General features: G+C 53.3%; 1 protein-coding gene across 1 annotated transcript in view; it reads right to left on the bottom strand.

Moving 5' to 3' along the window:
* The window catches only part of PLXNA1 (plexin A1), a 224,964-nt gene that overhangs the window by 87,149 nt on the left and 123,312 nt on the right, over window positions 1–14,503 (bottom strand). The window contains exons 4-7 of the mRNA XM_044676176.1: window positions 14,226–14,273; window positions 13,641–13,782; window positions 13,389–13,420; window positions 5,809–5,946 (exon numbers count right to left, since the gene is read on the bottom strand). Of these exons, the coding sequence (XP_044532111.1) occupies window positions 5,809–5,946; window positions 13,389–13,420; window positions 13,641–13,782; window positions 14,226–14,273 (360 nt within the window). The remainder of the gene's footprint in view (window positions 1–5,808; window positions 5,947–13,388; window positions 13,421–13,640; window positions 13,783–14,225; window positions 14,274–14,503) is intronic.

The raw sequence follows: 14,503 nt of genomic DNA, 5'->3' as shown, positions 1-14,503 counted from the left end.
TCACCGCTGGGCAGGACTCTGGGACCCCCCCTCGTTAGGAAGGGCCGCCCACCAAGCCTTGCCCCGGCCGAGAGGAGACTCTGAGATTTCTGAGATCCCCAGGCAGGCGGGTGGAGCCGAGAAGGCCTGAGTTCAAATCCCACATCAGATCACTGCCGGCGAGGTGTCCCAGGGCAAGTCACTTGCTCTCCAGGCTCCAGTTCCTCCTCTGTAAAAGCAGCAGAAGCGCCCCCTCCTCGGGGGATGTGGGGAGGAGCAAATAGTACTTGTAAAGCGCTAAATAAAGGAGGACCCTAATAACTGTTATTCTTAGCCTGCCTCTAATTGAGTCTCTGGGAGTCGGCCTCTTCCCGGGAGGCCTCCCTGGGCTCAGAACCAGAGCCCAGGGCGGGAGGCGAGGCTCAGGGAAGCCAGGCTCCTCTCTGGGCCCGCGGGGCGTTCCCTCCCGGGCAGTGCCAGCAGGGACTGATGGGGCTGCTAGAGGACTCCTCAGAGAGTCCCCCCGCGGGCCTAGGGTTCTGGGGGTGCTCCCCAGGCGCCTCCGACTCAAGCAGAGAAAGAATCTAGGCGTGCTCGGCTCCTGGGGACAAGTTCGAGCTCGGGGGGCCTCTGCCCAGCAAAGAGGGAGCCCAGAAATCCCCTCCCGGGGGGGGGGGAGCCGCCCCCGCCTAGGCTGACCTGGCAAAGAACACAATTCGAGCAAGAAAGGGAAACACAGGGCAGACCCTGGGCAAGAGAAGAGGCCCCGGAGGCCAAAGAAAGGCGGCTCCTCGCACCCACGACGGCCCTGGGGCCAGGCAGGGGGCGCTGGAGGAGGCTGGGCTCCCACTGCTAATGTACAGGACTGATTCTGAGGCGGGACGTAGAAAAATAAATAAAATGCACTGTAAAAAGGGAGGAAAACCAAGGGTTGGTGTCCCAAATAACAAAGGAGATCATGTAACAACGGAATGGGAAATAAAGGAAATTATCAGAAACTTGGGGGGGCCCAGACTCATTCCACTCATAGGCCGCTGGATGGAGCTCTGGGCTTGGTATCAGGAAGGTCTGAGTTCAAATCCGCTCTCAGCGGGTAAGTCAGCTAACCTCACTTTGCCTCAGTTTCCACATCTGTAAAATGGGGACAGTTCCGTTTCATGTGGGGTCGGGGTGCTGTGTGCGAGGGCCTTCACAACAACAACCAATAGATGGGCGTGTGTTTCCCATGACAGTAAGAATAAATTTAAAAATATATTTTGAATGGGGACAAGGGTAGGCCCTACCTCAGAGGGAGCTGTGAAGGGCCTGGTGCAGGGCCGGCACAGGGGGGGGGGGGGGGGGGCTCTGGACATGCGCCCGGCTGGGGTCTGTCCTGGACTGCTCTCTGGCTGTTTCAGGCGTCCCGGGCCAGGCAAAGGGTTGCAGACTCCAGAGAGTCCGGGGAGTCTGTCCTCGATGGATCACCTCCTCGTACACAGTAGGCGCTCGATAAATGCTGCCTGAGCGCCGACGTCCCCTGAGACGCCGTGAATTCCAAGTGCCCGTCCAGCTCGGACGTCACCTTTGCTCACACTCCGGCACTGGCCGTCCCAGTTCTGCACGGCCAGGAGGCCGGGGACACGGCTGTGCTCGGTGGGGAGGCCGAGCCGGCTCTGGCTCTCCCTGCACTCCCCCATCTGACCTCCTGGACTCCCAGCCTCCGGCTTCTTTCTCCAGCCTCCAGGCCACAGGGATCTCGGCCTCCTGCAGCCTGCGCGCCGCACACAGCCCTGTTGGCCAGCTCCCCGCGCCGCCCACGCCCCCTCCAAAACAGGAAACACCTGGCGATGGCCACGGAAAGGCAGCGTCCCCGGCCTCGAGGCAGGGCTGCCCCGGAGCCCCCCCAGGGCCTGGCCGGTCTCTCCTGGCAGGGTGTCCAGGCCGACCCCCATGCAGAAGGGCCGGGCACAAGGCCTGGGCAGACGGCCCGTGGCCAGGACGTGCGAGGCCTCTGGGCAGCGGGAGAGGGTCCAGGGACGTCTCCTGGGACGTGGGCTCAAGCGCGGGCCTCGAAAGCCGTCCTGAGCCTCGTCCCGGCCCTGCTGGGACGGCGACTCCCGGCCAGGAGGCTCGGCTGGCCAGGAGGCCCTCACAGCCACTCTAGACTCTCCTCGGGGGTCCACCAAGAGAGCGCGAGGCCTCAGCCAGTCAAGAAGGGACGGGGGAGGGGTGTCCTTCTCTCCAACACCAACCCCCGGCCCTGCCTCACGCCCCGGCCCCTGCCTCGCTCCCCCCACCGCCAAGCCCACCCGACGAGGCAGGAACCGTCATGGCATCCCTGACGCTCAGAGGGGAACGTGGGCCGAGGCTCCACACGTAGGGCCCGAGGCTCTGTCAGCCTCCCCGGAGGCCGGGCCCAGAGATCCACCCAAAAGTAATGATGAGAGTCAGGCCTGCAGATGGGAGGGCTTGGGTTCAAATCCAGCCTCGCCGTGTGACCCTGGGCAAGTCCCTTACACCCAGCCCCAGCCGCTCTTCTGCTTTAGGACTAATGCCGAAGGGAAGGGCTTTTAAGGTAAGAGTATAAAAAGACAACAAGGTGACAAGCAAAGGCCTCAAGGACTCCGGAGGCTCCCGGCATGGCCTCTGAGCGCCCCGAGGGCAGGGCGGCCTGGCGAGGAACGGGACCATTCTGTGCCCTTCCACGCCCTCCCACGGACAGACCACAGAGGCCACCCGAAGGGCCGGCAGCCTCCCGCTGGAGCCTCTAAGCCACGCTCAGCTCGTCTCCCTTCTCCGTCCTGAGCAAGGCGCGGAGGGGCGCAGGGAGGCAGGAGGCACCCCAAAAATGAACGCAGGAGGCCAGGCCTGGGGCCGCAGCGCCCAGAAAGGGCTCTGGAGGGGGCTCGGGAGGCCCTGCCTGGAGGCGGAGGCAGCCCGGGCACGCGGCGGGCAAGCGCTGGGTGACTCGGCCAGTCACGTCCTCTCTCCGGACGCGGCGGCGCCCGCCCAGGCCCCTCCAGCCGCACCGTTCTAGGAGTCTGGGAAAAGCCACGGAGACATAAATAAAGTCGATGCCTCGCCCAGGCACCAAAATAATTACTACCTAATTACTATCAATTACAAAGCGGCACTTCAAATGACTTGAAGAACAGACAAGCCGCTTTGCCAGTTAATCAAACTGAGTTTTCCTCGCCCCGCAGGAAGCCATGGAAACCAGCCTCCACTGCCATCCCCCGGCCTGAAAGGAAGCGGCCGGCCGGCCTCAGCCTTGAGCCCGGGGTCCTGGCGGCCGGCGGCTCAAGGGAGGCGACGCCGGGAGGAATCCCAGCCTGGAGGCCCTACATAGCTCTTCAGGAGAGCCGAGTTCTAGTCTTTCCGCGGGCTCGCTGTGTGGCCTTGGACAAGTCACTAAGCCTCTCCGGGCCTCAGGCTCCTGCTCTGTAAAACGGGAGTAAGAGGCTACCTGATGGCCAAGGCCCGTCCCAAAACCAAAATGTGATGCTTTTGATCTGAGAAATCGGACTCCGACAAAAGAGACCCTCCAAAAGTTGAGAAGGCCTCACAGGGAAGCTTCCCCACCATTCCAGGGAACTTCTGAGGATTCTTCGGCTGATGCCCAAAGCCGTCTGATGGGCGCTAGCCCTGGGCCCGCTGGCACAGAACACCTCGCGAGGGCAGCTAGGGAATTCGGGTCACCCCCCATGGAGGGATGCGCCCCAATCTTTGGCTCCTTCGTCTCCCCCTGGGGCAAGTCCTAGTCACAGCATCTCTGGGATGGCCACCTTCTCTGGAGGCCCATCTGAGGCCATCAGGGAAGGGTGTGGTCAGTGCCGAATAATGGGTCAGAAAGGGCTCCAGAAAGGGCCAGCCTTCTCCAGAGGCCCGTTTAGAAGGTCCTGGGTCAGCCCAGCCACCACCCACTCTCAGAGACAGACTCCTGCCGCCAAACACTCCACTGGGCGCCAGCTGACCAACAGGGGGTGTCTAACCTATAGAAAACTCGGGGGAGCGTTGAAGGCCCATCCAGAAATCCAAGGGGGAAAGGATCTGGCTTATTCTGCTCAGCCCCAGAAGAAAGAACTTGAAACAATGCAAGAAAAACGGAGAATTGCTCCCAAAGCAACTTAGGAGCAACAAAGGGGTAAACGTGAGTTTGAAGTATGAGAAATTTTCCCAACAATGATAGCCAGCCCCAAGCAGAGGGGAGGCTCAAGACTCGAGTCAATGCCCCCTCCAAGACACTTTCAAATTAGGAGGGGGAGAAGCGGAAGGCGAGAGAGGCAGAGGGAGAGAGAGACAGAGATAAAGGGAGAGAAAAACCCAGAGAGAGGCAGACAGATAGAGACAGAGATAGGGAGAGGGAGAGAGAGATAAAGAGAGGGAAAAACAGAAAGGCAGACAGAGACAGAGACAGAGACAGAGACAGAGACAGAGACAGAGACAGAGACAGAGGAAGGGAAGGAGGAAGAGGGAAACAGAGACAGAAACAGAGAGAGATAAAGAGAAGGGGGAGAGACAGAGAGAGATGCAGAGGGGGAGGGAAAGATGGTAGGAAGGAAATGAAGATAGAGACAAAGAAGGAGGAAGGAGGGTGAGGACGGAGAGAGGGTAGAATCTCTTGGTCAGGGTTTCAGATGCAGCCAGGGGAAGGGTGAGGGCCAATAATGTTTAATCACATGGGAGGAGAAGTGGGGAGCCTTCCCTGGCAGTGAAACGGGAAGGCAGGATACAATGAAAGTCTATTGTTCTCCAAATCTTTCACAGAATGTTTGTGCTGGGAAAAAACATCTTAGAGTATAGAACATGAAAACACAGAAGGCTAGATGTGAAAGGCATCTCAAGGCACAGAATATCAGCACAAGGAGCCTGAAGGCCAGAAGGCATCCCAGAACACACAACGCCAGAGTTGATCAGAAGTTCAAGCTCGGGGCTCCTTGAGTCCATTTCTATGGACAGGTGAGGACATTTTGGTTGGAAAGGGCTGTGGAATCTGACCAAGAAAACAAGATAGACACTGAGCCAGTCTACACCTCCAGATCATAAGTTACTGGATTTCTTTGTACAGAAACTAGCAGGAGACTGGGCTATAAGGAATAAGAATAAAGAAATGAAAATAAAATTGGCTTTTAAATACCCCCCCAAAATAAGTGAATAAAATGAGTAAGTGAATGAGTGAAGATAGTGCAGATATAGAGGAGGGGAAAGGCCAGAATCCACAAGAAAAACCCTAAACTCCTCCAGGTGGAATTCCACCCATCTTTCTAACAGTATTTCTCACTCCACTCAAATAGCCACTTTGCATGTGTGTCCTCAGGGCAGTACCCGGCCCCCCCCATTGCTGCCTTCCTTTAGAAAGGCAACCCCTTGCCCTGCCCAAATCCTAGGGATCCTCCAAGCTTCAAGTCCCGGCTCCTCCGAGAAGGCAGCCCAGGCTCTCCTGCCCACAGGCATCTCTCTTTCCCCCGAGCTCCAATACCTAGGATTTTATTCTATCCTGCCATGCTTCAACTGCAGCAGATGGAACATTCCTCGTAGGCAGGAACCATGCCTCCTCCCACCCTATGTGACAGAGAGACATCAGCAGGGAGAAGGCTGGAACTGAAGTCAGAAGACATGGGTTCAAGTGCCAGCTCTGGCACTTCCTATCTATAGATGGCTTTGGGCAAGTCACTTCCCCTTCTCCTGAGTTTCCTCCTCTATTAAATGAGAGGGATGGATCTTTAATGTCTTTTCCAGCTCTAAATCTCTGACCCTCTGAGAGAGACAGAGAGGGACCGCGGGAGGGAAGAAGGGGTTGGCGGGAGGAATACAGACAGGAGGAAAGGGCGCCTCCATGGTGACCCTTACCTCCGACGCATTGACTCGGCCTTCTTGGAAGGAGCAGTCAGCAGCGTTGTGGGTGCAGATGTGTCTGTATTTGCACCAGTGACAAGGGAAGGATCCATTCACACAGGACAGGCAGCTGCGGAGAAAAAAGCGGGAAGGCTGGTGGGATAAATGCTCCTCAGACAGCTCCAGCCTCTGGAGCATCTCCTGCCCCCTCGGGGATGCCAGCCCAGCCTAGATGCCTCCAAACAGCCCTCTCCCCCAGCCCCCACCCCCGTCACCCCCAGACCTTGCCCTCATCTCTGCCTCCTGCCTTAGCACAAGTTGTAGCAAGGAGCAAACTTGATTGGAAGCCCAAAGACCTGACTCAAATCCTGCTTTTGCATGGTTTGCCCCGTATGACTTCACACGAGTCATTAAACCCTCTCTGGGCCTCAGTTTCTTACTCTGCAAAATGAGAGGTCTGGAGTAGATGACATTCTTGACCTTTTCTGGTTAAAAATCCTTGATTTCCCACTGAAATCACCAGGGTCAGAGAGGTGCAGGATGAAGGTTTGGGGCAATCAGGGAGGGTGGCTCCATTCACATTTTACCCAGGTCCCCAACTTCCCCCAGGGACTCACCCCAGGAATTTTCCCCTCCCAGCCCCTTAGGAGAGGGGACAAACATGAAAGTCAGGAAGAGGTGGTTTCTAATCCACGGCCAAATCCTTCATTTCCCAAAGGAAAGGAGAGGGTCACAGATCCAGAATGAGGAGAGACCTCGGAGGTCACCTAGTCTAACTCATGTCCTTACAGAGGAGAGAAATGAGGCCATGGAGAGGCCCTTCTCTGTCCAATTAACCAGGGAGTTCATCCCAGAAGTGACGGGTGAGCCAAGGCCTCCCATCCCAGAGTCAGGGTTTTTCCATCATACCACGACACTAGTATCTTCACATGTAAAATAAAGAGGTCGATTTTAAAAATTCAAATCCAGTATCAACATTCTACACTAAAAGTTCATGTTGCAATTGCCATGCCATGCCAGAAAAAGAGGGGAAGAGTTCCATGAACGGATGCAAAGGGAAGGAAAACCAGGAAAATGCAATATACACAATGCCTACAATGACATTACCAGAAAGAACTACAAGGGAAATTGAACACTGTGTCCTTCTAAGGATGGTGCAGGGTCCTTATGAAGACCGGCACCAGTGTGGCCCCCTCTTTCTCCTCCTTCTCCTTCTCCCTCTTCCTCTCTCTCTGTGTCTCTCTGTCTCTCTCTCTCTCTTTCCTTCTCTCCCTCTCTCTTTTTTTGAAGCTGTTTTTCTCCCTCTGTTTTTATCCTTAGTGACAAGAGGGATAGATTTGGAAATAAAGGTGATAGGAATTTACCATTTTTAAGAGAATTAACACGCTGTGTTCTATGGTACTTTCCCAATACACAGCTCTATAAACTGACAGTGTAAGCTCCCAGGTCTTTTCTAGTCCTGGTATATTTTGGGTTCTCTATTCTAATCATCTTGGAGGTGGGCTCCCTTCCAGCTCTCAAGTCTCCAATTCTAAGCATAAAGAACTATAAGGCTGTCCCTGGGTATTATTATGAGAGGATTTTCCACTCCTCCTAAGTGGGCTGAGATGGGGGCTCTGACGTGCTCTTGTGGAGAAGGGATGGGGGTGGAAATGAAAAAACCAGCTCAGGCCAACGGGAGTCAAAACAAGGGCCTGTTGGAGGCAGGGTCAGAGGCCAGGCCTCCCCAGAAGCCCCAGGCTGAATCACAAAAGGATCCAGAGCAGAGCCTGAGCCTGGCCACCAGCAAGGACTGGACTGCCTTTCTTTCCCCAACAATAGCCCATGTGGAGACAGCCCCCTCACAGACTTCTCCTCCCTTCCCCCCTGAATCCCAGCTCCTATTCTCCATTAGTCGCCTATCAGGATCCCGGTCAGAGGGCCAAACGCCCACCTAACAGCCCCATGTACCCCCCTCAGCTGCCCGGGGCCAATGGGGCCAAGAAGGAGCAGGCAGGGGGGATTCCCAGTGTTAATATGAATATTCAGGGAAGGCACATGGAGTTTGAACCATGGACTTGTCCTATTATCTCCTCCAGGATGGGAATTGGAAGATCCTGAGCAGAATGGCTGGCATGCCTATCATAGAGGAATGAGCAAGGGGTCCAACCTGAGCCAAAAGCTCTGTGTGTCACTCAATCAACATATCTGCCCATTAAATACCTCCTCAGCGTATTTGTAGGTGGTATAAAAATGACAAGTGAAAGGCAAGGAGATGATATAGTGAAGAGTGGAGTGAGGAAGACTTGAGCTCAAATCTAGCCTCATACACTTACTTGCTGTGTGACTCCAAACTCTTACAACACTTAACATCTGCCTGCCTTTGTTTCCCCATCTGTAAAATGGAGATGATGATAATAATAAGGCCTAACTCCCAGGGTTGTTGTGAGACTACAATGAGATAATATTTATAACATGCTTTGCAAACCTTAAAGCTTTCTGTAAGTGCTAGGAGTTAGCACTCTTTATTAAAGAGGACTGGATTTCTTGTCAGAGCACATAGGTTTGAGGCTTTCACTTATGACAGACTTCTTGAAGCCTCAGTTTGCACATCTGTAAAATAAGGGGGCTTACTTTGAAGTTCCATGTCTCCCACCAATCATAATGGCAAAGATGAAAAAAAGGAAAATGACAAATGGAGGGGGAACTACAAGAAACTAGGCACACTAGTACATTGTCGGTGGAGCTGGGAATTGGTTCAGCCATTCAAGAAATCACTTTGGAACTTTGTCCCATGATATTATTCAACTTATTATTTTTTGAATTATTCAATTATGTACCCCCTTTGACTCAGTGATATTACTACTAGGCCTACAACCCCAAGAAGACCAAAGAAAGAGGAAAAGGACCTATATATACACTAATATTTATAGCAGCTCTTTTTGTAGTAACCAAAAATTGGAAGCAAAGGGGCTGTCTCTTCCTAGTGGGAAACGACTAAACAAATTACAGTATGTGAACGTAATGGAATATTATTGGGCCATAAGAAATGACAAAGAGGACAATTTCACATGAAACTGGAAGAACCTATTTGGACTAATGCAGAACTAGGGGAACAATTTATACAATGACAACAACATTATAGAGAAAAACAGCTTTGAACGCCTTCGGAGGGCTGATCAATGCAGTGATAAGGCAGGAGGCTAGAGGCCTGATGATAAAACATGACTCACCTCCTGTCAAAGGGGTGATGAACTTAACATGAAGAGGGACACATAGATTTCCGGGCATGGTCGATGTGGGGAATTGGTTTGCTGGACTAGGCATGGCTCTTGTGAAGGTTTTATTTCTGAGGGTGGTTTCTTGCTGTGATCCATTTAGTGGGAGGAGGTGGAATGAGGTCAGATTATAAATCCATGTAAAATTAAATTTATTCTTTAAATAAATAAAAATTGGAAAAATAAAATAAAACCCAGAGGCATGCTTAGGCATGCTCTTGGGGTCCACCAATGTGATGGTTATTTTTATGGAACTTTTTGCTCCTCTTTCTTTTAATTCTTTGTTGCAAGGGACGACTCTCTAGGGATGGGAGGAGAGAGGGATCTATTTGGAAAGGAAGGTCATGTGAAAACATTTCAGTCCTCTTTTTCAAAAGTCCCTTTGAGTTCCAAATGCTATGATGCTGGCACCCAAATCCCTCCCCCTGACGGCCGCAGCTCTAATCTCTTCCTCCTCCAGCCGCCCTCCGGCTCCTCTCTGCCGGAGTGGCAGGCAGGCATCAAGGTACGAGCCCGGGAGTTATTCATCCATTGGTCCCCACCTCCGCCCGGACTCCCTGCATGGGCCAGGCTCCTGGGCCTTCTGGGCCTTGGCTTCCTCGCTTGTAAAGTAAGGGAATGAGGCTAGGTCTGGGGCCTTCCCAGAGCAAAGGTCCCCAAACCCTGTGACCCTTCCTTAAAGCCTTTATCTGATAGTTAGAGATCTTTATGAGCCACAGAGCTCATAAAAGGGAGGCTGGAGGAGATGGAGAAAGAAGACAAGGAAGAGGCAAAAGGAGGAAAGCCCACCCTGCCTCGGGGCCACAGGGGCCAGGGAGGAGATGCGGAGGAGGCATCTAAGGATGGCGGAAGGCCCCCCCCAGGCCCCCACTCTACCCCTCAGTCCCTAAGGCGGGAAGCCTACGTCCAGCAGGTACTTAATAAATCTTAATCCGTGTGGGCTGATGCTCGACAGTCGTGCCCATCCAGAACGAGCACTTAATAAATGTTTGCTGATGGATTAATTTGACGATAACACGGCAGCACAAACAACGATGTAGGGCCGTCTCCGTGGGGAGAAAAATGATGGGGGAGATACATTCTCTGTTCGAAGGCAGGGCTTCCTAGTCTTTCTGGGAGTCAGGGACCCCTCCAGCAGCCCGGGGAAGCCCCTCACCAAACGTTTGTCAGCGTGTAAAACAAAATACATAGGAGGACAAAAGAAAGGAATTCTATTGAAAGTTACCAAAATATTATATACATATATATATCCTTTTGCATTTTAATATAATTTTTAAAAACCTTTCCCTTCTGGAGAGAAAACGAGTAATGTAACCATGGAAAACTATTTTTAAATAAATAATTTTTTAAAAAATAAAAAGTTCTTTAAATTAAAAAAAAAGAAAACAAAAAACCTTCCCTTCTGTCTTACAATTGATACTGTTAGTTCCAGGGCAGAAGAGCGGTAAGGGCTAGGCAATGGAGGTTAAGTGACTGGCCCAGAGTCACTCAGCTGACCAGGGTCTAAGGTGGATCTGAAGTCTTCCTCATTCGGGGCCCAACACGGTCCACTGTGCCACCTCACTGCCCCCTTCTCCCATGAAGGCCGGCCCCTGCATGCTGGGACTCATCCCGGAAGCACCCTGGCAGTCCGGCATGGGCGGAGGTGGTGCGAGCTGCCCTAGCCTTCCGACCCTACGGAGGAGCGGCTCAGAGGGGCTCCAGGACGTGTGCCAGGCCACACTGCCTGCGGCACCCTGCCTCGGCACGCCACCGGCCCACTACTGCCACAGTCACCAGAGGAAAGGGGCTCTCCCCTCCCCCCAAGATCCTGGAACCGAGGGGCGAGGAGAGAGAAGCGGACCTATCGTTCAGGAAGACCGACGGGCCCAGGCCCAGGCCCTACGCTGGAACCCCGGCCCTGCCGCCATTACCGGTGCCCCAGATCCAATCACTCAGCTCTGCGCCTCGGCGACCCTTCGAGGTACGAGGCCAAAGCGGGGCCCATTGGGGCCTACAGAGGGCCACCCAGGCAGGCGGCTTTTGGGGGTGCACCATCACGGGAACTCCATTCACGCCTCGTAGTCATGGTACAAGATGGACTTCACCCACGTCCGGGGGATGCTGTTCAGCAAACTATGGTTTCTACTCTGTGTGCTTTAGGTTCCAGTTTTCTAAAATGAATTTACTTAAAATCAGGAAAGACAAACACTAACTCATTCTGGAGGCTTCTAGTGGAGCCCCCAAAGGCCCTTCCCCTGCTCGGTCACAGCTTCCTTCCTCCAAAACCAGCTTCTGGCCAGGCTGGGCTGGAAACAGTACAGGAGTGACGGAAAGAGCCCTGGACTGGAGCACGGGGTGAAATGGGGAGCACAAGAAGGGGTTCAGAGAAGCCTGGGAAGAGCCGTGGGAGCCGATGCACAGGGAAGGAGGCAGGAGGGAACGTTCTCCATCCACGGCCGCGCTGGCCGCAACCTCCAGTCATCGCTTCCTGCCCTCTCGCCGGACCTTCAGACCCTGCTCACGGGAAGCCAGGCTCTGAGAGGGGTGGCCTGGCCATCTCCATCGCCCTCACCGCCAGGCCTAGGTCCTCCCCTGACCACAAGCCCCCCAAGGTTGGTCTCTGTGGCCCCACACCCTGCTCAGCACAGCACACAGTTCTCACTGAGCCCCGAGGTATTTGTGTGTTGTCTCGTCTTATCTGCATGATAACCCTGGGATGGAGGGGCTGTTAGGAGAAGTGCTCTATCCATCCATCCATCAGGCTATCCAAGCCGTCCATCCAACCGTCCATCCACCCATCCACCCATCCATCCATCCATCCATCCATTCATCCATTTCTCCATCCATCTGTCTGTCCGTCTGTCTGTCCATGCACCTACCTCTCTATTTACATTTCTCTATCTCGATCCTGCTATCTCAGTGCATCCATCCATCCATCCTTCCATCCGTCCACCCATCCATCCAACCATCCATCCATCCAACCGTCCATCCAACCATCTGTCTGTCCATCCACCCTCCTCTTTATTTACATTTCTCTATCTCAATGTATCCATCTCTCCATGTCTCTCTCTCAATCTGCATCCATCCATAAGTATTTCTCTCTCTCTCTCTCTCTCTCTCTCTCTCTCTCTCTCTCTCTCTCTCTCTCTCTCTCCACATACAATACCACCAACACAAATGAACAAATTGTTACAAAAAAGTTAAACCCGGGGGCAGCTGGGTAGTTCAGTGGATTAAGAGCCAGGACTAGAGACCGGAGGTCCTAGGTTCAAATCTGGCCTCAGACACTTCCCAGCTGGGTGACCCTGGGCAAGTCACTTGACCCTCCATTGCCTAGCCTTTACCACTCTTCTGCCTTGGAGCCAATACACAGTATTGACTCCAAGACAGAAGGTAAGGGTCTAAAAAAAAAGTAAAAATAATAATAAAAAAAAAAGAAGTTAAACCCCAAGTCACAGAAAAACCAATGAGGACAAAATGGAACACATGGCCTTCCTCATGATGGAGATGGGAGAGACAAGCCTTTATTAAGCCCTCACCAGGAACTGTGCTAAAGACTAGTGACACAAAGGAAGGTGAAACTATGGTTCCTGTCAACATGGGGCTTTCATCCCAGAGAGGTAGCCAGGGGTGCAGGTTTGGAGTCCAGAAAACCCAAATTCAAATTCTGCCTCAGATGAGGATTAGCTGTATGATCTTGGGCAAGTCATTTCACCTTTCTCAGCCTCCGTTTCATCCTCTATAAAAGGGGAATCATCACAGCAATGACCTCCCAAGGTTGCTGTGAAGATCAAATGAGGTAATATTTGTAAAGTGCTTTTTGGAAAATAAAGGACTTCATAAATGCCAACTATTACTCTCAAGAGGGAACCAAGAGCAGCTTCTCAGGTACCTCTAAGCTATGTGCAGACTACATGGAAGGCTCTAGGACAGAATACAACCAGGTGATGATGTGGGAGGACCTATTTGTTCCAATCACAAGAGGGAAAGGAGGGTGAAGGGGTCATTTCTGTCAAGACTCTAACCAGAGCTTTAGAAACTGCTTCCAAGCAATCACTCTCCCTCCCTCCCTATTTCTCTGTCTCTGTCTCCCCCCTCTCCAAGCCCATCTGGTCTTGCCTTGTGCCAAGTCTAGATATACAGGAATGGTAGAATTTTGATCTAGAAAGGATCTGGGAAGATACCTCACTCCACCCCTCCTTTTTCAGAGGCTCACAGGGGTCAGGGATGGACAGGTAAGAAATATAGAGAAGTCAGCATTTGAACTCAGGTCCTCTGACCCCAATCAAATGCCCTTTCCAGTACCCAGGGGCTGTCCATTCTTGGTGCCCTTAGGTCTTCCTAGGTGGGGACTACATGGTCGGCCAGGGCCAAGGGATAGGGGTTCTCTGGAGGGCAAAGGGGGCACATCATCAGCGCTCCCGCCCAGGGCCAGCCTGCCCTGCCTCTGGGTGGTCCCTCAGTGGACCCCGCTCTCTCCTGGCCTCCTGGGGAACCTGAAGCCCCCAGCAGCCCTGGCAGTGCCAGCCAGCTCCCCTGTGACCCCAAGGGGTGTGAGGGAACCTTCCTGGGGCCAGCCTCTCCCCGCGCAGGCACCACAGGCCTCACCAAGGGCCTGGAACACAGCCTGGGATGGAGGCCTCTGGCAAACGCCGCTCAGGACCCGCTTGGACAAGAGCCTCCTGGTGGCTGGGCCGGAGCACACATCAGTCTCTATCACTGGGAATTCAGAGTCAGAGGCTGGGTCTAGCTGGGAATTAAGACTCCCCTGGCCATCCATGAAACTCCTGGGTTAGTCTGTGGGACTCATGTCATAGAGACAGCCTTTAAGAAATGCCTGCGCTTCCTCTGCCCAGATCCTTCCCCAGAGTAACTAATGCTCCATTTCAAACTGAGCAAACTACAGAAATAGCAAGTTTACTGAAAAGACAACAGGGGGAAGAAAACCCATTCTGCCATCTGGGCAGCCCACTGGGTTGGAGGGAGCAATTATCAGGCAGCCCTGGGGGCCCACCGAGATCCCCGCCTCACCCAGGCTTCTACACCCCATCAGGCCCTCAACAGACTGCCTGACCTCAGAATCTTGAAGAAGGAAAGGGGCCTTAGACACTGCTGGGTCCGACCCCACTTTACGTCACAGTGACTGGTCCCAAAGAAGGGGCATGTCTTGTCCCAAGCCATTCAGCTAGTGACCAGGGATGCCAGGGAGGAGAAACAATATCTGAGGGGAATCTGATTTAGCTGGAAAAGGATGAAGATGACCATGGGATCACGGAGGAGAAAGAAGGGGAAGAGAGAAGAGCTTAAAGGGAAGACAGAAGAAAGGGGAGGATGGCTGAAGAGAGAGAGAAAGGGGGGAAGTGACAGGAAAAGATGGAAGGAAGAAAGGAAGGAGGGAGGGAGGGAGGAAGGGAAGAGGGAAGGAAGGAAGGAAGAAAGGAAGGAAGGAAGAAAGGAAGAAAGGAAGGAAG

The sequence above is a fragment of the Gracilinanus agilis genome, chromosome 1, assembly GCF_016433145.1.
Source record: "Gracilinanus agilis isolate LMUSP501 chromosome 1, AgileGrace, whole genome shotgun sequence".
NCBI classification, from domain to species: domain Eukaryota; kingdom Metazoa; phylum Chordata; class Mammalia; order Didelphimorphia; family Didelphidae; genus Gracilinanus; species Gracilinanus agilis.
Note: the sequence above shows the minus strand (reverse complement) of the source record. Positions and strands in the feature narration are given on the sequence as shown.